This window comes from Geotrypetes seraphini, chromosome 1, assembly GCF_902459505.1.
Source record: "Geotrypetes seraphini chromosome 1, aGeoSer1.1, whole genome shotgun sequence".
Taxonomy (NCBI): domain Eukaryota; kingdom Metazoa; phylum Chordata; class Amphibia; order Gymnophiona; family Dermophiidae; genus Geotrypetes; species Geotrypetes seraphini.
The window spans coordinates 525,579,098-525,604,480 of record NC_047084.1 but is presented as its reverse complement, the minus strand read 5'-3'; the positions used below and the strand labels follow the sequence as shown (position 1 = coordinate 525,604,480).

General features: G+C 40.5%; 1 protein-coding gene across 1 annotated transcript in view; it reads right to left on the bottom strand.

Annotated features, from left to right (window-relative positions):
- CEP120 (centrosomal protein 120) overlaps positions 1-25,383 on the bottom strand; it is a 247,075-nt gene that overhangs the window by 22,424 nt on the left and 199,268 nt on the right. Inside the window, exon 18 of the mRNA XM_033929005.1 lies at positions 17,229-17,327. Coding sequence (XP_033784896.1) covers positions 17,229-17,327 — 99 coding nt within the window. The remainder of the gene's footprint in view (positions 1-17,228; positions 17,328-25,383) is intronic.

Sequence of the window (25,383 nt, the reverse complement as noted above, 5' to 3'; positions counted from 1 at the left end):
TGGAGAAGGCTTCCTCAAGGGCAAGGCAGATGCTGGGTTGCATCCGTAGAAGTTTTGTCAGCAGAAAGCCTGCTGTCATAATGCCATTGTACAGGACCATGGTGAGACCTCATCTGGAATACTGCGTGCAATTCTGGAAGCCACATTACTGCAAAGACGTGCAGAGGGTCGAGTCGGTCCAAAGGATGGCCACCAGAATGGTCTCAGGACTTAAAGGTCTCTCGTACGAAGCAAGACTAAACAATTTGCAGCTCTACACTCTCGAGGAACGCAGGGAGAGGGGAGACATGATTGAGACGTTTAAATACGTCACCAGACGTATAGAAGTGGAAGATAACATTTTCCTTCTCAGAGGCCCCTCAACCACAAGGGGGCACCCGCTCAAACTCAAGGGCGGGAAATTTCACGGCGACACCAGGAAGTATTTCTTCACAGAGCGAGTGATTGATCAATGGAACAAGCTTCCAGTACAGGTAATCGAGGCCAGCAGCGTGCCAGATTTTAAGAATAAATGGGACACCCATGTGGGATCCCTACGTGGGTCAGGGCAAAACATTGGCTAATCTTAAGGGGAGGGTCTATAGAGTGGGCAGACTTGATGGGCCTTGGCCCTTTTCTGCCGTCATCTTTCTATGTTTCTAGTACCAATATAGAACCAGCAAGAAGTTATCTTACAGTTTTGCCAGACTTCATTCTGTCTAATTCAGCAGTACTTACAAGTCTTCAGCGGGCCACCACATACTCAAACCATTTCATTGTATGTGGCTTTATGCTCCAAATCCTCATCGGACCCGATAAACAATCTTATAAATCTTTCTGAGTGAAACTTTTTATAAATATTATTTAGATATATGCTAAGAATACTTAGCTCAATATATTTGACGCTAGTCGGGAGGGAACAGATGTCGTCTGGATGTGGTGGCCCGCTGAGGACTTGTAAGTACTGCTGAATTAGACAGAATGAAGTCTGGCAAAACTGTAAGATAACTTCTTGCTTGTTCTATATTGGTATATGAGTATAGTCTTCATTCGAAATTTACATTAATAGTGCCTATTGTTTCATTCTATGTTTCTAGTGACAGCATAATATCTGTTTTAAATTCACCCTCCCAAGATCCAAATGAAAAGATATATTATATATTAATTGGTTAATTTGTTTAAGATAAAATGTTTTCTGGTAAATTTACTTAAAAATAAAGTTACCACAATTCATAACATTTTAAATTAGCTGCATTCAATAGAATATTAAAAATTCAGTTATAGATAGTAAAAAATTCTCCGATCTACCAGGTGCTCTGGATAAGAGGATTCTTAATGAAATGAGCACAGTCTATTTTGTCACTGCTGCCTATAAATCTAACTGTGAGATGTAAACATACATACGCTAGACTAAACAATGGCTAAATAGCAGCCACCAGTCACTCTCCCACTCAAACATAGCATACAAGTCTGTGGGAAAATCTTATGACTGAAGCTAAGGAACTCAACTAAAGTTTTCTGAAAATAACCAAAAGCTGACAAGTAAGTAGGAGGGTCTGGATGGTTTCAAGACACAGTTTTTAGCCAACTGTTTTTCTAAGGAAGATTTACACATCATCCTTGGCTAAATAACTTAAAAATTAATCAAATTAATTACTCAGAGTGAACAAGCAAGACAAGACACTACAGATGTTAGATGATTGTGTCTACATTACTTTAAACAAATGCAGCATATGCACTTTAAAAATATCTTATTTTATTTTTTATAGGCTTTCAAACATTTAACAATCAAGCAAAATAATTTGTATAGATATAGGGTAATTATTACCCACAATATAACCAGGAAATATAACAATATATCAAAATTAAGAAAGAAAAGCTCAAGTCCTCAAAATATACCGTATTTTCTCGCATATAACGCGCGCGTTATACGTGGTTTTTACGTACCACACATACCCTCGCACGTTATATGCGTGAGCGCATTGTACAAAATTTTTTTTACATAGTTCCCCCCCCCGACGTCAGATTCACCCCCCACAGGACCGCTCGCACCCCCACCCCGAAGGACCGCTCGCACGCACCCCCACCCGCACCCGCACCCCCACAGCCTCCCGACCCCCCCCATCATATAGAAGCTCCTACCGGTGTCCTGCTGCTTCCTCTTGGCGGTCCCGACACCCGACACGATCGGGGCAAGAGGGAGCTCAAGCCCTATTGCCCCCCTGACTCCCCAACTCACCGACAATATCGGGCCAGGAGGGAGCCCAAACCCTCCTGGCCACGGCGACCCCCTACCCCCACCCCGCACTACATTATGGGCAGGAGGGATCCCAGGCCCTCCTGCCCTCGACGCAAACCCCCCCTCCCCCCAACGACTGCCCCCCCAAGAACCTCCGACCGCCCCCCCCAGCCAACCCGCGACCCTCCTGGCTGACCCCCACGACACCCCCACCCCCCCTTCCCCGTACCTTTGTTTAGTTGGCCGGACAGACGGGAATCAAACTCGCCTGTCCGGCAGGCAGCCAACGACGGAATGAGGCCGGATTGGCCCATCCGTCCCAAAGCTCCGCCTACTGGTGGGGCCTAAGGCGCCTGGGCCAATCAGAATAGGCCCGGGAGCCTTAGGTCCCACCTGGGGGCGGGGCCTGAGGCACATGGGCCCAACCCGATTACAAGACCCGATTACAAGAATTACAAGACGTCGCAGAAAAAGGAAGACAGGCAAAAATATGTGGAAAAGCTACAAGAAGCTGATAAAGCTGTCATAAAAGCAAAGATGCAAATGGAAGAAAAGATAGTCAATACAGTAAAACTGGGGGACAAGACTTTTTTAGATATGTAAGTGATAAGAGGAAATGTAAAAATGGCATTATGAAGCTCAAGGGTGAAGAGAACAAATATGTAAAAACTTATAAGGATAAAGCTGAACAATTATTTTTGTTCTGTTTTCATGAATGAAAGACCAAGGGGTAGGACCGCAAAAAAAACAAAAAAAAAACCCACAAATGTGGTAGCCCAGAAAACATTTTCAGAAAAAGTTTGAGGAGCTAGCTAAATCAGAAATACACAAAGCAATGGGGCCTGATGGGATACATCTGAGGCTACCTAAGGAACTCAAGAGGTTCTGGTGGCTCTGTTGTCCCATATATTCAATGTATCTTTTAGAGTATGGAATGGTCCTGGAGGACTGGAGAAGGGCAGATGTGGTCCCTCTGCACAAGTAAGGAGAAGATTGGGAATTACAGGTCGGTTAGTCTGACCTTGGTAGTGAGTCAACAAATGGAAATGCTTCTAAAGTGAAGGATAATGAGATTTCTAGAATCAAATGGACTGCAGGACCCGAGGCAGCATGTTTTTACAAGAGGCAGATCTTGTCAGACAAATCTGGTGGTTTCTTTGACTGGGTGACCAAACAGTTGGATAAAGGGGTGCTACATATAGTATACTTGGATTTTAGCAAAGCCTTTGACACAGTTATACCCAGGTGGTTGATAAAGAACCAGAGTACAATTGATATGGGACCTAAAGTGATGGACTGGATTAAAAAACGGTTACATGGAAGGAGATAGAGGGTAGTGGTAAATGTAGTTTGCTTGGAGGAAAAGGATGCTGTTAGAGTGCCTCAGGGATCAGTCCTTGGGTTGGCTCTTAACATCTTTAAGTGATATTGTAGAAGGCCTATCTGGTAAAATTTGTCTTTTTGTGGATGATACCAAACTCTGTAATAGGGTAGACACTCTGAAGGGTGTGGATAATAAGAGGAAGGATCTAGTGAAGCTTAAAGAATAGTCAAGTAATTGGAAGCTAAGATTTTATGCTAAAAAAATGCATGGTCATGAACTAGGACTGCAAAAATCCAAGAGAAAGGTATAAGAAATCTACTGAAGAGGCATTTAATTTTCAAAGGAAGACTATGATAAAATGAGGAAAATGGTTAAAAAGAAGCTAAAAAGCATCATTTGCAAAGGTTAGGACTGTAAACCAGGTATGGATGTTATTTAAAAATACCATCATGGAAACCCAGACCAGATGTATTCCATGTATTAGCAAAGGTTGAAAGGGAGGAAATAAGAGCCGGCATGGTTAAATGGTGAAGTGAAAGAGGCTATTAGAGCAAAAAAAAAATCCCTTAAAGAATGGAAAAAGGATCCGAATGAAGAAAATAAGAAGAGACACAAGCACTGGTAAGTTAGATGCAAAGCATTGATAAAGAAAGCTAAGAAAGAATAAGAAGAGAAACTTACCAAAGAGGCAAAAACTCATAACAATTTCTTTAGGTACATCAGAAGCAGAAAACCTGTGAGGGAATCCGTGGGACCTTTGTTATGATCAAGGAGCAAAAGGGGCGCTCAGGGAAGATAAGGCAATATCGGAGAGACTGAATGAATTATTTGCTCTGATCTTAAGAACATAAGAAGCGCCATCTCCGGATCAGACCTTCGGTCCATCAAGTCCGGCGATCCGCACACGCGGAGGCCCTGCTAGGTATACACCTGGCTTATTTTATAGCCAACCATATCTTTATATGCCTCTCTCAAGGAGATATGCATCTAGTTTGCTTTTGAAGCCTAGGACTGTCGATTCCGCAATAATCTCCCCTGGGAGAGTATTCCAGATGTCAACCACTCTCTGTGTGAAGCAGAACTTCCTGATATTAGTCCTGAACTTGCCCCCCCTTAGCTTCATTTCATGTCCTCTTGTCCGTGTCAAATTGGACAATGTAAATAATCTTCTCTGCTCTATTTTGTCGATTCCTTTCAGTATTTTGAAGGTCTCGATCATATCCCCACGCAGTCTCCTTTTCTCAAGGGAGAACAATCCCAGTGTTTTAAGTCGATCCTCATATTCCAGTTTCTCCATACCCTTCACTAGTTTAGTTGCTCGTCTCTGCACCCTCTCCAGCAGTTTTATATCCTTCTTTAAGTAGGGAGACCAATGTTGGACGCAGTATTCCAAGTGGGGTCTGACCATTGCCCTATAAAGCGGCATTATAACTTTCTCCGATCTACTCGAGATTCCTTTCTTTATCATGCCCAACATTCTATTTGCCTTATTTGCCGCTGCCGCGCATTGTGCCGACGGCTTCAGGGTCCTATCTATCAGTACACCCAGATCCCTTTCTTGTTCACTTTTTCCCAGAGTTGCACCTGACATTCTGTACTCGTATTCCTTATTTTTACTGCCTAAATGCATTACCTTGCATTTCTCCACGTTGAACTTCATCTGCCATTTCTCCGCCCATTTTTCTAACCGACACAAATCGCTCTGGAGTTCCTCACTGTCCTCCTGCGATCTGATTGCCTGGCAGAGTTTTGTGTCGTCTGCAAACTTTACGGAAGAAGATGTAAGAGATCTACCTGAATCGGAAATGGTTTTCAAGGGTGATGATGTGGAGGAACTGAACTAAATCTCAATGAAGCTGAAAGATGCACTAAGCAGTGTAACCTCTGGCCCAAAGGAACCATCCTCCACTCTCCCTCTGGCAGACTCTTCCAGCAAACCATGCTTTGGACAAGAAAATTAATATCCTGCTTGGTGAATAAATGAGCTTATCAAGCCTACAGTTGGTAAAGGATGGGGTCTAGACAACTTGTGCTTCTGACCCACTTTTTACTTCCTCAATCTTCTCAAAATTAAAGGGAAATAAAGAGGAAGAAAAATCAGCATTTTGTACCGCTGCAACGTGGTGGCCATCTTAGATTCCCCTGAAAATATCTATTCTGAGGCAATATATTAAGACTGCAATATTTGAAGAATCACTCCCCCCCTTCTCTAATTCACTTCTAAAATTTGCATTGGGATATTTTGATTTTTTATGTAAACTATAACGTTTCAAGTTTATTTTAGTCTTGATAAATTGCACATAACTATCTGAGCGGTGTACAATTAAAGATAATGGGGAAACATAAAATAATTAACTCAATAATAATAAAAAAATATAAAAATTCTAAAATGGGACACTAAGGAAAAATAATAAAAGGAAAAAGGGAGGAACTAATATCTTGATAGAAAAAAGAGTGAGAGGAAACTACATTAGAAAAGAGGACAAAGGCTTTCAATCCTTAACCTTACTCCTCTGTCCTCCAACCCAGCCTGCTGATTAACCGTTCCTCTTAACTGTATCCATGACATGTTTGTCTCTCTTGCCTATTTAGATTGTAAGCTCTTTTGAGCAGGGACTGTTTTCTTACTCTTTGTGATTCTGTGCAGAGCTGCATGTGTCTGGTAGCCCTATAGAAATAATTAATAGATAGATAGTAGTAGTAGTAGTAGTCAGACTGTGAAATTAGTGTTTCATTCTAAAATAGCCTATTATGATACTGTACGCATCTTTAAATAAAGAAGTTTTAAGACTAGACTTGAATTTAGCTAAAGAGGTTTCCTGAAGAAGTTGTGATGGAAGAGCATTCCATAATGTGGGAGCTGTTACCGAGAACATAGTTTTACGAAAAGTATTGTAGGTAATTATAGCAAGCAGAAGGTACATTTAAAAGATTTTGTTGGCTAGAACAAAGTGTCCTTATAGGAACATAAGGAGTAAATACTGTAATCTGTCTATAAATGCTGGAGTATGGTCTTGTCTAGCTTTAAAGGTGAGAAGTAAGATTTTAAATATCAACTGATGTTTAATTGGTAGCCAATGAGCGAAATCAAAAGCGAAGTGACACAGATTTACATAGAATTCCTCTTAAATATTCTGAACCTTTACTGATCAAGCATAGTCCTAACTCCATGACAAGGGACAAAATCATTGTAAAATAAATTGTTTTTCAAAAAGAATGTCAGATTATATACCTTCAGAATTTTTGTTGTGGTTGACAAATTTTGTTAATGTAAGTTTAAAAAAGGGTATTTACCCCAAAATGTTATCTGCTATTGTATTAACTCCTATACCAAAGGCTTGGGCATTAGATTTAGACCAGTAGCAGGAATACCATGGCCTGCAAAATTCCTTGAATTCTGTGTTACTTTACAACTATCAGATTATTTACATTCAGCTGATGGTATTTACAGCTCTCAGCATGGATTTTGAGTTATGCATAGTACAGAATTCTTATTGTTAGAATTGACATCAAAAGTGAAATCTTATTTAAGTAAGGGTAAACAATCTGCCTTGTTAGAGTTCAATATTTCAGCTGCATTCGATACAGTTGATCACACTTTACTAATTCTTAAATTGACATAATTAGATATACATTGTATGGTATTGAACTGATTTACAGAGTTTCTAAGGAACAGAACTTATGAAATAACTTGTAATTTTTCACTAGGTATGCCCAGACCAATTCTTTTGTAATCCGCCTAGAACCGAAGGTATTGGTGGAATAAACGACACTAATCTAATGTAATATTTTTTTTCTCTGCTTAGCGAAAGATTCTTTTAATGACACCATGTTGTATGGAAGAAAGATAATTGAAGACCCAAGTATGAGGACACAGAGGAATTTCCTTAAACTCAAAATGAAGGCTAGGGTACTTTGGTTTGGTGATTACAGAGTGTTTTTGATTTGGTGCTAGATACAAGAGAAAGTATCAAGATTGAGAAAACATTGAAAGCTGTTATTCTGGATTCTGATCTTACTTTTGTTGACCAGATTAATTCACTAGTTAAGAAATTTTTCTTTAGATTATGACAGTTAAGAACAATAAGATCAATTTTAAGTCAGACTAGTTTTAGGATTGCCGTACAAGCTGTATTACTTCCATACTTGAATTATTGCAACTCTGTATTGCATAACAGAGAAGGAGTATAAGAGGTTGCAATTACTTCAGAATATAGTGGCTAAATTAATTTTTTGATTAAATCAATTTAATATTGTCAGTCCACTTATGAAAGTTACATTGGTTGTCATTAAAAAAGTTCAATTTAAAGATTCATGTATGACCCATAAGGTGATACATAGTAAGAATTCAGATGGATTAGTCTTGGGATATTAAAATTACAATTTCTTTTTATAATTCTAAAATACCACATTTTAAAGTGGCTTTTCCTTCTTCACAGCATGTTTGTGGATAAAGCTATATGAATCTACTTTTAAATATCATGTTCCCAAAATCTGGAATAGTCTGCCATTAAAACTGCATCAACTGGATTCGTATTATCACTTTTGGAAAATGTTTTTTTAAAAAAACCCCAAACTATCTTTTTTTCTTAATCTTTATGAATTCTATTTGTTGTATTTTTTCAGTTCAAATGTTTTATTGAGTTTAAGTATCTTTATTGTAAACCACATTGAATCCATGATGAAATATGTGGTATATTAGAGGTTGTATGGTATGGTATGGAGTAAAGGCAGATCTTTCTAAACCTGGAAATTTTAAACCAATAGAAAATATGCCCTGGATTTCTAAATTGCTCGAACTACTGGTTATCAATTAATAAATGTATTCAAGTTGGAATATTACATAACACTCAACATGGTTTTAGAGCCTTTCATAGTACTGGGACACTATTGTTAAGATGGTTTCTGCTATGCAGGAGCACTTAAGCATGTGGTGAGAAGCAGTGGTACTGCAGTTTGATGTTTTTGCTGTGTTTGACACAGTGGATTATTGGTCAATGCTATATAGGTTGAGTGAGTTAGGCATTTATAGTAATGCTTTCCAGTGGTTGAAAGGATTTTTGAAAGGGAGAATATATCAAGTAGCAAGAATTATCTGAAATATGAAAAGCTAGTTGTGGTGTGCCTCCAGGTTCATCATCATCACCTTCCTTATATTATACTCTTCCCACTCAAGGAAACAACTATAAATGTTCCAGAATATATTAGTAAGTTGTAAAATTAACGATTGGGCTAGGTAAAACTTTTTAAAACTAAATATGGCTATGGCTAAGACAAAATTTATTGATTTTGAAAATTATGAGAGTTAACATCTGGTGAAATTTTGAGAACAGATAATGCATGTAGAATTTTAGGTGTAATCCTAGATTCTGATTTAGAATTAAATTACCATATGAGAATGCTTTTTTAAAAATTATTTTTCCGTCTTCAACAAATGAGTTATAAAATCTATCTTGTCACAATCTAGTTTCAGAGTAAACTTACATGCCTTCAGGCTGTATGGGAATAATTCTATTTGGTGCCAAATTTTCAGCATGAAAAAACATTACAATGGATACAAGGTACCAAAAGGGGTAAAACCAACAGATATGTGGGAAAGCACACCCGTGCACTCTTTTATAGAATAGTGCTCAAATTTTTCCACATGGATGTGGAAAGGGGAATGGCCAGAGGATGGGCACTCCCTTAAAATGTGTGCAGTGTGTTTAGAATTGGAAGGATCGATGCCCAACTTACACACCGGGATTTAAACCTGTTTTCAGTTGGTGTACATAAGAACATAAGAAATGGCTTCACCGGATCAGACCCTAGGTCCATCCAGTCCGGCGATCCGCACCCGCGGAAGCCAAGCCAGGTGTTCCCTGTTGAGAAACCTTGTTTACTCGTATCCCTCAATGTGATTTGCGAGAAGGTGTGCATCCAACTTGCCCTTGAATCCCAGAATGGTGGTCTCCATCACAACCTCCTCCGGGAGTGCATTCCAAGTGTCCACCACTCATTGTGCGAAGCAGAATTTCCTGATATTTGTCCTGGGCCTGGTGCCCCTCAGCTTCAATCCACGACCTCTTGTCCGAGTCACATTGGACAATGTGAATAACAATGTTTCTTGCTCTATTTTGTCGAATCCTTTTAGTATTTTAAAAGTCTCTATCATGTCCCCTCGCAGTCTTCTCTTCTCGAGGGTGAACAATCCCAGTTTTCCGAGGCGTTCTTTGTAGCTCAAGTTCTTGATACCTTTAACTAGCTTTGTGGCTCGTCTTTGCACCCTCTCCAGCAGGGTTATATCCTTCTTTAGGTAGGAAGACCAGTGTTGGACACAGTATTCCAAGTGTGGTCTGACCATTGCTCTGTAAAACGGCATTATGATGTCCTCCGATCTACTCATGATCCCCTTCTTTATCATGCCCAACATCCTGTTTGCTTTCTTTGCTGCCTGGTGTTATGTACTATTCTGTAAAGGGCAATCCCAAAAACACCCATTATAGAATACTGTTCAGTGCCATTTTTGGAGGGCGCTGAATTTAGAGCATCATTTATAGAACTATCCCCATGTGTGTAAGTTTGCCCATATATTTTATAAAATCTTTGTTCTGCATGTAAAGCCTAATGCTTTTAAAACTTACTATTTGAGTAATTTCAAAACAGATTGCCTAGATTGAAAGATCAAACAATAGCCTGTTTTTATGAAGATAGATACATATTTGTGTCTTTACAAAATTGTCCCTTAAAAGCTGCAGAAATTGTGGCTAAAATGAAGCCTCAGTCATTTGGACCTAAGTGGGAGCAGGTATAAATGTATGTATATAAATTGCAGCTCAGCCTATGCACTTCCCAAAAATCAATCTATGAAGTTTAAATTTTCTTTGATATATTACCCAATCTAAGTGATCTGAGTTGCGTACAAGTATGCAGGTTCTGACCATCATTTGTATATGCAGTGTAATTTAAAAGCACCATTTTGTGTATCTATAGAGTCGTAATTCTGTCTGCATGCCTCTGGTAGATAGACACAACCTTCTGCCATGTTGAAAAAGACCCCCCAAGTATTCTAGAGATTGTGATGGAATCAGTTGGCTCTTTTAGAAATTCACTATCCAACCCAGGCTCTGCAGGACCTGGACTATGAGTCACAGAATAAAGCGGCCAAATTTATCTTTGGAAAGAGAAAGTACGATCATGTGTCCCCGTTGTTGAGAAAGCTTCATTGACTCCCAGTTTGTTATAGGATACAGTTTAAGTGTGCATGTGTCGTTTTTAAATTCCTTTATGGAATATTTGATCCTTCAATCCCTCTATGCTGGAATGCTATCAGATCCTGTCATCCAAGGATTACAACAATAGACAAATTATAACTTTCATCTTCTAGAGCAGTGATTCCCAACCCTGTCCTGGAGGAACAGCAGGCCAATTGGGTTTTCAGGCTAGCCCTAATGAATATGCATGAAGCAAATTTGCATGCCTATCACTTCCATCATATGCAAATCTCTCTCATGCATACTCATTAGGGCTAGCCTGAAAACCCGATTGGCCTGGTGTTCCTCCAGGACAGGGTTGGGAATCACTGTTCTAGAGCAGTGTTCTTCAACCTTTTTACACCTGTGGACCGGCAGAAAAAAAAGAATTATTTTGTGGACCGGCAAACTACTAGGACTAAAATTTAAAAACCCCGTTTCCGCCCCATCTCCGCGAGTTGGTCCCCACTAATCATCTGATCCCATCCACACAAGCCTCAGTTATGATTTTATATTGAATGCATTTTATTAAAGTATAAAAAGAAACAATATTCTGTACAATTGTCATTTTATAAATACAAATAATTCAGAGCAGGATCAACAAAACCCCTGTCTCCCCTCCCCTTCACATATATTCCCTCTACTATCAAGAAAACTGAACAAGCCAAATTATTACAGAATGCTACACAGAAATATCATGCTAACAGAATACTGCAGTCACACATGACAGGAATAGTTTTAGGGGACTGCAACTAGGGCAAAAGTCCCCTGGTCACAGAGTGCCCTAAGCCAGCTGGAAGCTAAAGAAGCACTGCCTGGGCTTTGTAGTCCCCAGTTATGTCTAACACCAGCTCTAGCAGGATATATATTTCAAATCTGATATATTCTAATCACAAAATAGAAATAAAATTATTTTTTTCTACCTTTTGTCGTCTCTACCTTTTGCTTTCAATCTTTTTCTACCTTTTGCTTTCAATCTTCTTTTCAGTCTCTTCCTTCCAGCGTCTGCCCTCTCTGTCTCTTCAATCCAGCATCTGCCCCTTCCATCCACTGTCTGTCCTCTCCCCCTTTCATATGGTATCTGTCTTCTTTCTATGCCCCTCTCCCCTTTCCATCCAGCTTGTGCCCCCTCTCTCCTTTTTACATGATTCATTCCAGCTTCACTGCTCTCTTCATTTTTATCTCTCCCACACCAGATCTATCATCGTTGTCCCTCTCTGCTTATTCTTCTGCTGACCCCTTCCTATCATCAATCTCTCTACTTTCTCATGCCTGTGTCTCCCCTTCCTCTCCTCTAATCTCTCTGCCAGCTGTTTCCTTCCTTTTTTCATTCTCCCTTCCCTCCTCCTGTCCAGCAGTAATTCTCTTCCCTCCCCTCCCAGCAGAATCACTCCTTCTCCCTCTCCAGTAGCAGCTGTCCCTTTTTTTCCTTGCACAGCAGCTTCCCAGATTCCTTTCCCTCCTCCCCTCCCAGCAGAATCACTCCTTCTCCCTCTCCAGTAGCAGCTGTCCCTTTTTTTCCTTGCCCAGCAGCTTCCCAGATTACTTTCCCTCCTCCCCTCCCAGCAGAATCACTCCTTCTCCCTCTCCAGTAGCAGCTGTCCCTTTTTTTCCTTGCCCAGCAGCTTCCAAGATTCCTTTCCCTCCTCCCCTCCCAGAAGCATCTCTCCTTCTCCCTCTCCAGTAGCAGCTGTCCCTTTTTTTTCCCTTGCCCAGCAGCTTCTCCCCTCCCAGCAGCTCTTCTTACTTCCCAGCGCAGCGATTCACGAAGGCAGCCTCAGGTCCTTTGTTGGGTCGCGCCACCTCTGAGGAAAGAGGAAGTTGCATCATCAGAGGCAGCCGCGACTCAGCAAAAGCTCCGAGGTTGGCTTCGTGAATCGCTGCGCTGGGAAGTAAAGGAGAGCTGCAGAGAGGGGAGAAAGCCACTGTCGGAGGCTCCCCAAGATCTCTCCGGCCCAGCGCAGACTTCAGATGTTGATCTTGCCGGCCCTGCGCGGACTGGCAGGAAGTTGAAGTAAGTCAATCTTGCCGGCCCTGTGCGGACCGGCGGTTGAAGAACTGTGTTCTAGAGGACTTAAATGTGCAGGGAAACTCAGCAAAACTTTGTCATTTAAATTGGTGGAAATTTGGAACAAATTACCAGACTCTAAGACTGTTAGGTCAGTTACAGCAATTTCAGAAAAATTTAAAAACTTGGTTGTTTACGCAATGGCTATTCAGACCAGTTCCTTTAACTATTTAAATATATCTTATCCTAACTAATAGTAATCTCTCCATTCGATCTACTAGATGTTATCTTAATTATTAATTAACTGTAAACCGAATCGAGTTCCTTCGGGAAATGATTCAGTATATAAATTAAAGATTAGATTAGATTGCCTGATTCAGAGAATTCTGCAGGCTGAGATCGAATAAGCTGAAACTTTGCTCATGACTCTAATGATGTCAGAGAGAACATTGACTATATAATCCACTCCAACTAATAGCAGCATGGATATAGGATTGCCCTCTGCCAGCTCAAGACTCCTCAGCATGGTATGACAGGCGCGTATCACAAAGGAAGCTGCTGTAGCTGCTTTGATTTCCAAGGCCAGCACTTCAAATTGTCTTAAGAATCACATCCAGTCTGCAATCCTGCAAATCCTTCAATAGCACGTTTCCCTCACTTGGTAAGGATATGCGCTTGCTTACCTGCACTACTAAGGAATCTACCTTGAGCTGAGCAAACAGCTGCTGACACTCCTGTGCCATCAGATACAGTTGAGTCATTGTCTTGGCTACTTTAAGGGACCCTACAGGAGCATATCAATGCTCCCTGACCAATACACTGATATCAAGATGAAAGGGAAATGAAGACTGGGTTCTTACTCTGTTTATTATAGAGCAGGGAGCAGAAGGAACCTGCTGTAGATCAAATTTAACTCCAGCAGATAATCAGCAATAAGATCTAACAGAGCCAAGGGTCTGAACAGTCGGCGGACCTAGGTGTCAACCCCTTGACTGAGGACCATCTCTGTATCTAGAGCACAAGTACCTGCCTGAGACCATGAATCTCCCAACATCTCCTCGAGTCTCCCACAGGAAGGCCCACCAGATCATAGCCAGCCTCTGAAATTGAGGCAGACTTGCCCGGCCTCCTCGTGCACTGCCAGATGCTCCTTGGGGATTACAGCCTTACAGAAAGGCTCTCCACATTGGATTGACAAATTCCAGAGAAAATGCTGTGTAGGCAGTGCTGAGTCTCCTTTAGATGACTCCAGCTTGCGTCTTTTAAGCTCCACGGCTTCAGTGCCCCTGCGTTTAGGATGACCATCATTTCAGGGCCCTGAAAGTGATTACTCCCAACCAACTGAACCCCGACTGTTCCTCAGTCATAGAGAGCAAAGGGGAGGCTAAGCCGACCATTCCCATACCCCCTTCATGTACTGCGAGGCATGAGGTGCTAGGGTGCTTTTTGGGCACGCATCCAGCACAAAACTGGCATGAATTAGGGGTAAAGGAGCCCGAGGACTCCATCCCTGTCTGTTGTGAGGCAAAATGAGATGATTTGAAGCTTCTGGAGAACTTAAAAAATTGGGAAATCCAAGATGGCCACCATAGCAGCATTTTGGTGCCAAAATACAGCTCCAGAAAACTAACAAAAATATTTTTAAAAACAGCGATTTTAGGATTTTAGAAGTAGAGGAACCTACTAAAGAGAAAGAAACAGGTTTTAAAGACATACCCTTGATTTTCTCATAGGCTGTAACAGCCTTACTTACCTGTGCTGGAAATGTGCTGCAGCCTGACTCAGCTCCAAAGGTAGCTAGATCTGGGAAACAATTCACTGACTTAACTGGACCACTCTTCCAGCACTAAATCTTCGGGCTGTCAGTTTAACCAGTGTCTGACTGAGACTTGAACCCTGCACACCCAAAAAGGGGGAGGCGAGACCCCACTGAACCCCCTACATATGCTGGACAGTCTGTACTCAAATCCCTGACACAGTAGGCAAGCAATGCTACATGAGGAACATACCCCCAAGCTCCAAAAGGTACCATAGAGGGATTGGCCAAAAGGTACCACAGGGATTAGTCTCAGTCTGCTTCTCCTCCACGCAGGGAAAGCTGGACCCTTGACTAGGGGAGCTCTTAGCAACAAAATCTGTCAAAATACAGTGAAAAAGACCGAAAAAAAACCCAGAGCAGATGAGAGTCTCCTTCCAGCTCATATGCAGAAGGAAAAACTGAGGGGGGGGGCAGCAGAGCTCTCTGGTGGAGGAGGGATTCAAAAGCTGGAGTGGATTCTTTCTGCACAGCTCGTGAGCACTGGGATATTGCTCATATATCTAGAATAACAAACCTATTGAACTACAAATGGTGATCCAATGAAAGAATATTGTACATCTGTAACCAACAATGCACCAATTAAAACTTCACAATCTTAAATATGGTAATCAATTAGAGCTGCTAGATTTGCCTGTTCTTAGGGCTCAGTTCTATGAAAGGTCACCTAAAAAATCGGCACTGATTAGTACAGCACCAAGCATGATTCTACAAAAGTTAAGCATATTGCATAAATTCATGCTTAGCACTACCTAAGTGGCGTTAGGTGTCCTAACTTTAGGCGTACCGTATTTATGCCATGGTTTTCATCACCTAAATACTTGCGCCTAATTAAAAAAGAGACAACTCGACAAAACACATATGATCCACCCCTATCCATGCACTTTGGACTAGGCACCTACTTTTTATAGAATTGCATTTTTTGAGTTAGGCGCCTAATTTTCAATTTAAGTCCAAATAACGGCAATTATGAGCTATTGTGTCAATTGTCAGTGCCGATTTAAGCCTATTAACCAATTAAGTTAGGCACACCAATGTAGACACCTAACTTTAGGCGAACTCTATAGAATTTGCCAGTTAGTGTACCAGCTTGTCTATTTTACTTTTTAAATGTTTTACTATAGTTATAACTACTGTAGGCAAAATGCTCCATAATTTTACCCATGGTTGAAAAACCCCCCAACAACAAAAACTTCTCTATTTTAGAACAAAAACAATTCCTCTTTTTTAGAAGATGGAGTTCATTATTACCTTTTGCTTTTGGAGCATGTCTCCTGTTATTTATTGCTGCTCTGACAAAAGATCACCTGTAAAATCCTTACAAGGTGCTTGGTGTGTTTGTACACTGTAACTAGAGTGCCTCTTAAAATATCCTTTTTCTAACAAACCCAATTGGAAAATCTTTCAGCATGCATAATACCCTTCCTTCTCTTCATTAACTAAGTGGCTGTCCTCTATACTTACTTACTGCAATGTACTGTGAAACAGAGAAAATAAATAGCCATAAATTGTCACCTGAAAGTAAAAGCGTCATGTGCGAAATCAAATAGACACATTCAGTACACTACTGTAAGATCTTCTTGAATGCTAAACTGTTATTTTGATACTTTACTACTTTGCTGTTAAAAAAAAATTAAAATTTGATATTATTGGTGATTTATAGCAACCATATTAAACTTCACTTCTCATTTTCTCTGTTTTCTATCAAGCAAACAGATGATAGATTTGCATTCAGGCGATCAAATGAAAATTATGGAATAAATATCTAGTAGCCTATAAATAGAAGCCATAAATGAAGATAAAGTCAATGAAGTTTAAAAATTCTAATTATATTGAATGCCTACTAGCAGAAAAACACACTATATTATCTACACTAGGATTGCTCGTGTAACTGCTACTGCATTTCATTATTCAATCATCCACATCACTAACAATCACAGTAAGCTTATAGAGAAGATACTAGACATAAAATACAGGGGATCTAGAATAAAAAATAACCCATCACAAAACTAAGAACAGAAAAAGGGCTTTGCTAACTACTGAGACATTACATTATGCTTTTGCAAGTCACAAAACAGACTGCACTAGGTCACCTTTGAGTAATGGAAATCTCTGCTTAAACATTTTTGGCAACAGGCAATAAGCATTAGATCTCATTTCCAAGACTTACCAGCTGGGTTTTGTCATTAACATTTATTAACAATCTTAGATATGGCTTTCAACGTCTAATCCTCACTAAGCAAATGTTTTGTATGGTACTCCAGAGGGCTCTTGTGTGACAAATTGCTGGAATAGATTACATCCCCATGGCTCTGCACCAGAGGCGCTACAAAATTAACATGGTACTAATCCAATTTAAATAAGAAACTGCATAAACAATGATCAGAGCTACAGCACAGTAAGTATCTCTTAAGAGGGAAAGAGGTATTAAGATACAATAACTTTATTAAAACAATATAACAGGACTACTGCCTTAAAAAAATTAGAAAGTAAAAAATTATTTTCAGTCCTAGCCATATGTCACAAAACTATTTACACAGCAAACAAATTTATATGTATGGATATGGTTTGTTTGTTTTTTTGTATAGGACAAAAATGAGGGTACAATTTATTCCTTGGATATTACAAACCTGCTTTAATCTTGCAAGTTCTTTCAAAGCTCGTCCCCACTGTTGCTTATAGTGCAGCTTTGACTTTGTTGATGATTCCAATTTTCTTTCAAGTTCAACCTAATAGGGATTAAGATAACATCAGCTGAAACAGTATACTAGTGGAAAAAATAACCACTGAAAGATGATATATACAAAATGTCTGACTTAAGAAACGAGTTTATGCAGTCTAACATACAATACCAGCTAAAGCCGTTATGTAGTTTTGTATAAATATTATGGCACATGAACATTTTCATGTTTAAAATATAACCCAAGTTTTATTGCTAACAACCTGCCCAAAATGCACAAGATTAGTCTAAGAACCTTAGACAGCCAATACAAATCCCTTTTCTAAATTCTCAAAGTACAAAAAGAGAACATTCATTTTTTTACAACAGGGCCTATCTAGCTGTTAGTGTTTCAACAAAACTAAATATCCAAAAACACTGAATGAATTTAAACATTTTATATTAGTTGTACACCAGAACTGTTTCTTGGAAAGGTTTCAATTGATTTAATTACACTGTTCAACAACAACAACAAAAAAGTTTTTCTTTGCGACTGAGAACTTAAGAAGTGTTCTTAGTTAACTTAATGATGCTGATTTCAGGGAGCTTTTTATATGCTTGCTCTCCTATCTGTTGATGTCCCTGATATTTATATTCTGGTTTGTATAATTTTCTCAAAACTTTTTCAATAAACATTTATTGATTAAAAAAAAAAAAATGATGCTGATTTCAGATCTGTAACTGAAATTCAGCTAGCACATCAGGTTTCTGAGATACACGTTACTGATTTTTTAGACAGTTTGCCATATCAGCACAAGCCAGGATGGTGTGACGATCACGGAAAAAAGATATTTTGGTATCCTGCCTTAAAAGATTCCATTGCTTCAGCCTTGAACCCAACAATTCTGTTTTCTCCTTGACAGTGACAAGTCTCTAACCAGATCATTAAGATCTTCGTGAGGTTGTTTTTCATCCACTTCAGGTTCATACAACTCCTCCACAGCAGCAGAGGCACATTCTTCATCTGAACTTTCGGCACATTGTGCTGTAGATACGGAAGGAGGAATTGGAACTGGATTCTCTGAGTCATGAGGAACAGGTTTAATTGCTGATGGGCAATCAGGATACACAATTTGATTTGTTCCTCTTTGTGAATCCAGCAATTTTTGTCATGCAAAAATAAGTCTGAGTGGTGAGTCGTTGGTTCACGCCACACCATGGGTACAGCAAAAGCATCCTCTTCCATTTCCCATTCAACCACAGTGTTAATCCGGAATAGCAGATAATGCAACACACATGAGGTGCCCACGCTTTTCTTGGTCACCAACTTTACAGCCAAAATAATGCTTGTATGCACTTTGAAGTCTGATGGACAGATTCTTTCACTGATCTTGTGCAGTAAATTGTCCGCAAAACATAACCTAAATTATCAGGATGGTTAACACAACCTTGTCTGTTCATAATAATTATATCTTAGACAAAAATAAACAAAATATAAAAATGCACAGGTAGAAAAAGCAGCACAATCACCTTTTAGTATAAACTTTCAAATTACTGGTATATGTGATTGATGAGCTGTCATAAATTGCAATATTGTTACAGAAGCAGTAAAATACCGACACTTCACGGTAGCGTTATGACAAAAATGATATAAACACAAACTGACTGTTTCCAGATTTAGAGTCAGCATGGGGCCCTTGTTAAGATACAGGTGACAGAACACCAGTAGCAAAATGCTTATTGACCAGTGTTATTTACTACAAAAATCTAAGGCCCATTTTATAAAGCAACGGTAGCGATTCCTGATGCAGCAAATGCGATGAAGCCCATAGAAACTGAGTGGGCTTTGTTCCATTTGCCACACAGGAATCGCTACAGTTTATTGAATGAATTAAATGAACCGTGATCTGGAGTGGTCACGTGTGGGATCTACTTATGAACTTTGAATGAAATTTTCTCCTTATTTTATGAGATAAGCTCAATGAATGGACTAAATGAATTATGATTTGCATTTACATGTTGGGATGTACTCATGAATTCATCTATTTATGAACTTTGAATGCAATAATCGCTTGCTTATTTTTTTGCACTTTAGATACTAATCTTCAAAAAAAGTTTTACTCATTTTGCACGTAGCACTTTGCACTTTGACAATTTCGTTAATATTTTTAAGGACGGCTTTTTTAGCCGCTTTTTTGCCCCTCTAGTTTCCTCTCAAAATTCTTCACTAATTGTTTTATTTAAACTTATAACTATCAGAGACCATATGATGTACGGGGCAGAACTTATTTAGGTTTTATTTAAACCTGGTGCTTGTCATCTATGAGTTTTCTGCCTAGGGCCATGAAAGTTACCCACGTTTAATCCAGGCCCGTACTGAGGTGTCTCAATTATTACATAGTCTTTTATTATTATTGTTATTCTTCCATTTACAATTAGTGATCTCCTTGGAAAGCCACATACAGGGCACTAACATTTGTTTTGTGTTTCATTGGGTTATCTCCCATTGACAGGAAAGGAAGAGCAAACAAAGCAAAAGTTAATTCCCAGTTGTACCTAACAATTCAAAGAAAAAGACAGCATTTACAGATCATTTAGTTATAAAGACTTAGATAATGAGAGAAAAAGAATGCACCTTCACATACGTAGTTAAAGAAAAATGGTACTACAGCTCCCAGAATTCTGAAGAATAATGAGAGGGAAACATACTGCTCAGAATTAAAAACATCTCATACATAGTTATAGATATGCAATTCTAAATTGTGACATGCATTCCTGTTGGAGCACAGATCATCATAATCTAGCTTCAATTCAGACGCTTTTTTTCTAAGTTTCAAATACCATATTTGTCGTACCATAAGACGCACCCTAGATTTAGAGGAGGAAAAACCAAGTAAAAAATATTCTGAACCAAATTGTGTCTCTGAACCTAGCCCCCTAGAAAAATAGACAAATATATTACATTACATTACATTAGGGATTTCTATTCCACCATTATCTTGCAATTCAAGGCGGATTACAAAAGAATTATCCAAGATGTATTACAACAAGAACTTAAAAAAAAAAAAAAAAAAAATTGGTCATTTTCAAAAAGAGTGAGAAATGGGTAAGGTTATTTGTTTGGGGTAGTTGGCTTTAGTGAGAGGTGGAGTTTGAGACTTGCGGTATTATTTCTTTTTTCAGAGTTTTCTTGAAGAGTATGGTCTTTATTTCTTTTCTAAAAGTCTTGTAGTCTAGGGATGCCGTCAGTAGATTGGCGATTTGGTTGTCTAGTTTGGCTGTTTGAGTGGCCAGGAGGCCATCATAGTTTTTTCCGTTTGACCTCCTTAATTGGGGGGTATGAGAATGGGGTGTGAGTTTTCCTATGTCTGGTTGCGGTGTTGTGGATGAGGCGGTTATTCAGGTAGTTTGGACTGTCTCCATATAAAGTCTTAAAAAGTAGACAGTAGAATTTAAATTGTATTCTTGCTGGGATCGGAAGCCAGTGCGATTGGAGATATGCTTCTGTAATGTGATCATGTTTCTTTAATGAGTAGAAGAGTCTTAGTGCTGTGTTTTGGATAGTTTGTAGTTGTTTTGTTATGGTTGTAGGGCATGGGAGGTAGAGGATATTACAGTAGTCAAGTAGACCTAGTATTAAGGACTGAACTATGAGCTGGAATTGAGTTTTCTCGAAGAATTTCCGAATTTGTCTTAAGTTTCTCATGACTAAGAATGAATTTTGTATTGTTTTATTGATTTGCGATTGCATGGTGCAGCATCTGTCGATAGTTATTCCTAGCAGTTTTAGGGTGGTTTGTATGGGGTAGTTGATTGCGTTGATTTCAATGTTGGTTATGGTTGGTATTTTGTTGTTTTCTAGGAGGATGAATTTCGTTTTATCTGGGTTCAATTTCAGTTTGTGATCTTTCATCTAGGTTGCTATTGATTTTAGTGTTTGGTATATTGTGTTCGTCATGGAGAGTTCAGGTTGATCGAAGGGTATGAGAATGGTAATGTCATCGGCATAGCTGTAGGAGGTTATGCCTTGTTTGTCCAGGTGAGAGCTGAGGGAGGCTGTATAGAGATTGAAGAGAATCGGGGATAGAGGGGATCCTTGGGGAACTCTGCAGGGGTTTGACCAAGGTTCAGATTTTTGTTTGTCTGATTTTACTCTATAGGTTCTTGATTTAAGGAATCCTTCAAACCATGTGTATACTTTATTTGTGATACCTATTGCATCCAGGATTTGTAGTAGAATGTTATGGTCCACCAAGTCGAATGCAGCGATAAGGTCTAGTTGTATGAGCATCATTTTTTTTTCCTGTGCTGAGATGTCTGGCTGTGTCCAAGAGAGATCCTAGTAGTGTTTCCGTGCTGAAGTTGTTTCTGAAGCCGGATTGTGTGGGATGGAGTATGTTATGGTTTGCTAGGTAATTGGAGAGGAATTTGGCAACTAGTCCTTCTATTATTTTGACGTAGAGTGGAATAGAGGCAATGGGTCTGTAGTTGGCTGTTTGGTCTATCGGTCCTTTGGGGTCTTTGAGAATCGGGGTGAAGATGATTTCGCTGAGGTTGGTAGGGTAGTGGCCGTTTTATTAGTAAGATTTGTATTCAGTTTAGAAGAAGAGCGCGGAATTTTGTGCTGGATGTTTGCAGCAGACAGATTTTGATCACTAAATTGAAATCCTATCTTTGTTGTCTGGTGATTTCTGGTTGCACTAGATAGTTCTTTTTCTTTCTTTCCTTCCTTACTTCCTCAGGCCCAACAATTGTCTCTATTCCCTCCCTCCTTCCTATGTCCTGAGTTCTTGCCCCCTCCCCCTCACTGCCTTTGTCCTTCGTCTTAGGGGACTTAGGGGTGATTGTCGGTGAGGACATGAAGGCTGCCAATCAAGTGGAGAAAGCTTCATCTAAGGCAAGACAAATCATGGGTTGCATACGCAGGGGTTTCGTCAGCCGTAAGCCGGAGGTCATTATGCCATTGTATAGATCCATGGTGAGGCCCCACCTGGAGTACTGTGTGCAATTCTGGAGGCCGCATTATCGCAAGGACGTGCTGAGGTTGGAGTCGGTCCAGAGAATGGCCACTCGGATGGTCTCGGGACTCAGGGATCTCCCGTACGAGGAACGGTTGGAAAAGTTGCAGCTGTACTCGCTCGAGGAGCGCAGAGAGAGGGGAGACATGATCGAGACGTTCAAATATCTCACGGGCCGCGTCAAGACAGAGGAAGATATCTTCTTTTTCAAGGGTCCCACGGCAACAAGAGGGCATCCGTGGAAAATCAGAGGCGGGAAACTGCGAGGTGACACCAGGAAGTTCTTTTTTACTGAAAGAGTAGTTGATCGCTGGAATAGTCTTCCACTTCAGGTGATTGAGGCCAGCTGTGTGCCTGATTTTAAGGCCAAATGGGATCGACACGTGGGATCTATTCACAAGGTAAAGGTAGGGGAGGGTCATTAGGGTGGGCAGACTGGATGGGCTGCGGCCCTTATCTGCCGTCTATTTCTATGTTTCTATGTCCCTCCTGCACCGAAGCCTGCCTGCCTTACTCCCTCCCTCCCGCACCAAAGCCTGCCTTCCTCCTTGCCATGCCGATTCCTCCTCCCTGGTCCACCAGGCATTGCCACCACTGCAGAACAATCCCTCCCTCCCCTGGAACCAGACTTTTTAGCTGGCACCATAAGGAGCACAAAAAATCCCCTTCACCAAACCCTGGTAAACCCCCAACCTACCAACACCCCACTACCCCAAATAACCAGAGGCTCACCTCCCAGGCCATGCCACTAGAACACACTCCCCAAGCTACACACACACACCCTCCCCCATTGAACCCCCCCTGAACTTGCCACAGGAATGGGCCGTCATGATCTTCAAGGCCCCATCGCAGGAACTGCAGCACTGCCGATATCTAAGGAGCTCGAAGATCCCTCCACGGAAGACCAAAAAGTCAGCTCCTCCGACCAAAATGAGGCTCCTGCACTCCTGAACCACACCACACTCAACGCGCATACCTGACGCCACTGCCGATATGGTAGCAGCTGACTCCTGCTGCCGACACAGCAAAGCAGCCGACTCCTACTGCCACAACTGCCGACACGGCAGCGGCTAGACTCCTGCTACTGCAACTCCATGAAGGGCCAGCGGCATGCAATCGGGTCCACAAGCCTTCTCAGGATGTCAATTCTGACGTCAGAGATAAGGTCCGGGCCAGAATTGATGTCAGGGCAAGACTTGTGGGCCAGATTATATGCTGCTGGCCGTTCTCTTCCTTTCCTGCAGCAGCGAGTAGCACAAGGGGGGGGGGGGGGCGATGAGCAGCTGCAGAACACCGAGGGGGGGGGGCGCGCAGAGGTGTATTCACTCCATAAGACGCACCCCTCTTTTCGGGGGTGGAAATAGTGTATCTTATGGAGCGAAAAATGGTAGTTCACACATTTTTTGCAAAACAGCAAAGCAACACACACACTGCCTGTCAGTAGGGGAACTGTGTTCTCTAACCTCCAGCGGTGATAAAAAAAATATAGCAATTTAAGATGAGTACTCAAAAACATCAGCATGACCATGGAATTTTTGTTTTACCCCTGTATGTCCAGTAGCATCACTATAGTGCAATAATCAGTCACATTCTTTTATATGTGTTCTTCAGTTTCACCATGTCATAAACAAACTCCTAGCACTGACAACAGTATAAACGAAGAAAGCCCTATATCTCCTTTTATCTTCTAATCACAGTGCTTCTGCAAAAACAGAAATTTCTCTACCCATGTCTTATCACTCATATAAGCAACAGCTCTTCTAGATATCAATCATTCTAGAAGCAACCTCACAGAAAACACTGAGTGCTATTAAGAGATGGGTATGAAAATTCCCTGGAAATCTTCTCTAATATTACCCTGATCAGTCAAAGCCATACTAACCCCGTGGCTTTTCTTAATATATTTAAACAAACTGCGGTTTCCCATAATATCCCTCATAGCTTTTCCCTATCAAGCTGCTTCAGAAAAAGAAATTACAGAACATGGTCTTACCTGATTTTCCCAGAGATAGAACAGAGCACGGCACCAAGCTGTTTGGCTTAAGTCATATAAACAGGCTATCTACCTGCTTCCTAATACTTCCATATATTCCTCAGTTCTTAATTCTATTTCTGGGGAGATCAGAGAAAGAATTCCACACTCAAGTGTAGCTAGATAATAGAATCTTTGAGAAGTGTTTCTGTATCAGCTAAAATAATGGGACATCAGAAAGGCTTCCCAAATACAGGTGACTGGCCATTTTATTGGCATCATTAATTAATTCATTATTAAACATACATAGGTGGTACATCTTCCAATCACAATCCATTTACAAATTGAAGTCACATGGTTTCTTAATTCTACTTTGCTAGTAATTTCCTTAGGAACAGTGACTAAACTAAACTAAACCTTAAGTTTATATACCGCATCTTCTCCACAGATGTAGAGCTTGGCACGTTTTACAAGAACTTAAATATAGGAAGAGCAGAATAAAGGGTAGGGGTTGCGTAAAGGGGGAAGAGAAAGGGTAGGGGATGCGAGAAGGGAGAAGAGAAAATTACAATTTTGTGAAAAGCCAAGTTTTCAGGTGCTTACGGAATAGTTGGAGGGAGTTCAGGTTCTGTAGTGGGACAGTAAGATTGTTCCAAAACCCTGTGATTTTGAAAAGGAGGGATTTTCCCAGTTTACCTGCATAGATAATGCCATGTAGAGAGGGGAAGGATAATTTATGTTTTTGGGTGGGCCTGGTGGAGTCAGGACTCGAGGAGTTATGAGAAAGTGGGATTAGGGGGGGTGGGGAGGATGCCGTGAATGGTCTTAAAAGCCAGGCAGGCACACTTGAAATGAACTCTGGAAATCACTGGGAGCCAGTGAAGTTTGGACAGAAGTGACTTAACTCACAACATGCTAACTCATCAATATTTGCCCTAACTATGTAAGTGGAAGAAAACTATGTTCTTATAAACAGATGTGCTCTCTCTAAACCATCTAAACAACTACTGGAAGAAAAATGTTTACCAGAAACTTTCTCATTTGCTAAACAATACATTTCTGCAACCACATGGTTATAGTCACATGATTTCCCGTAACTCATCAAGCGACAAATATGTCAGTGTGAATTTTAGCTC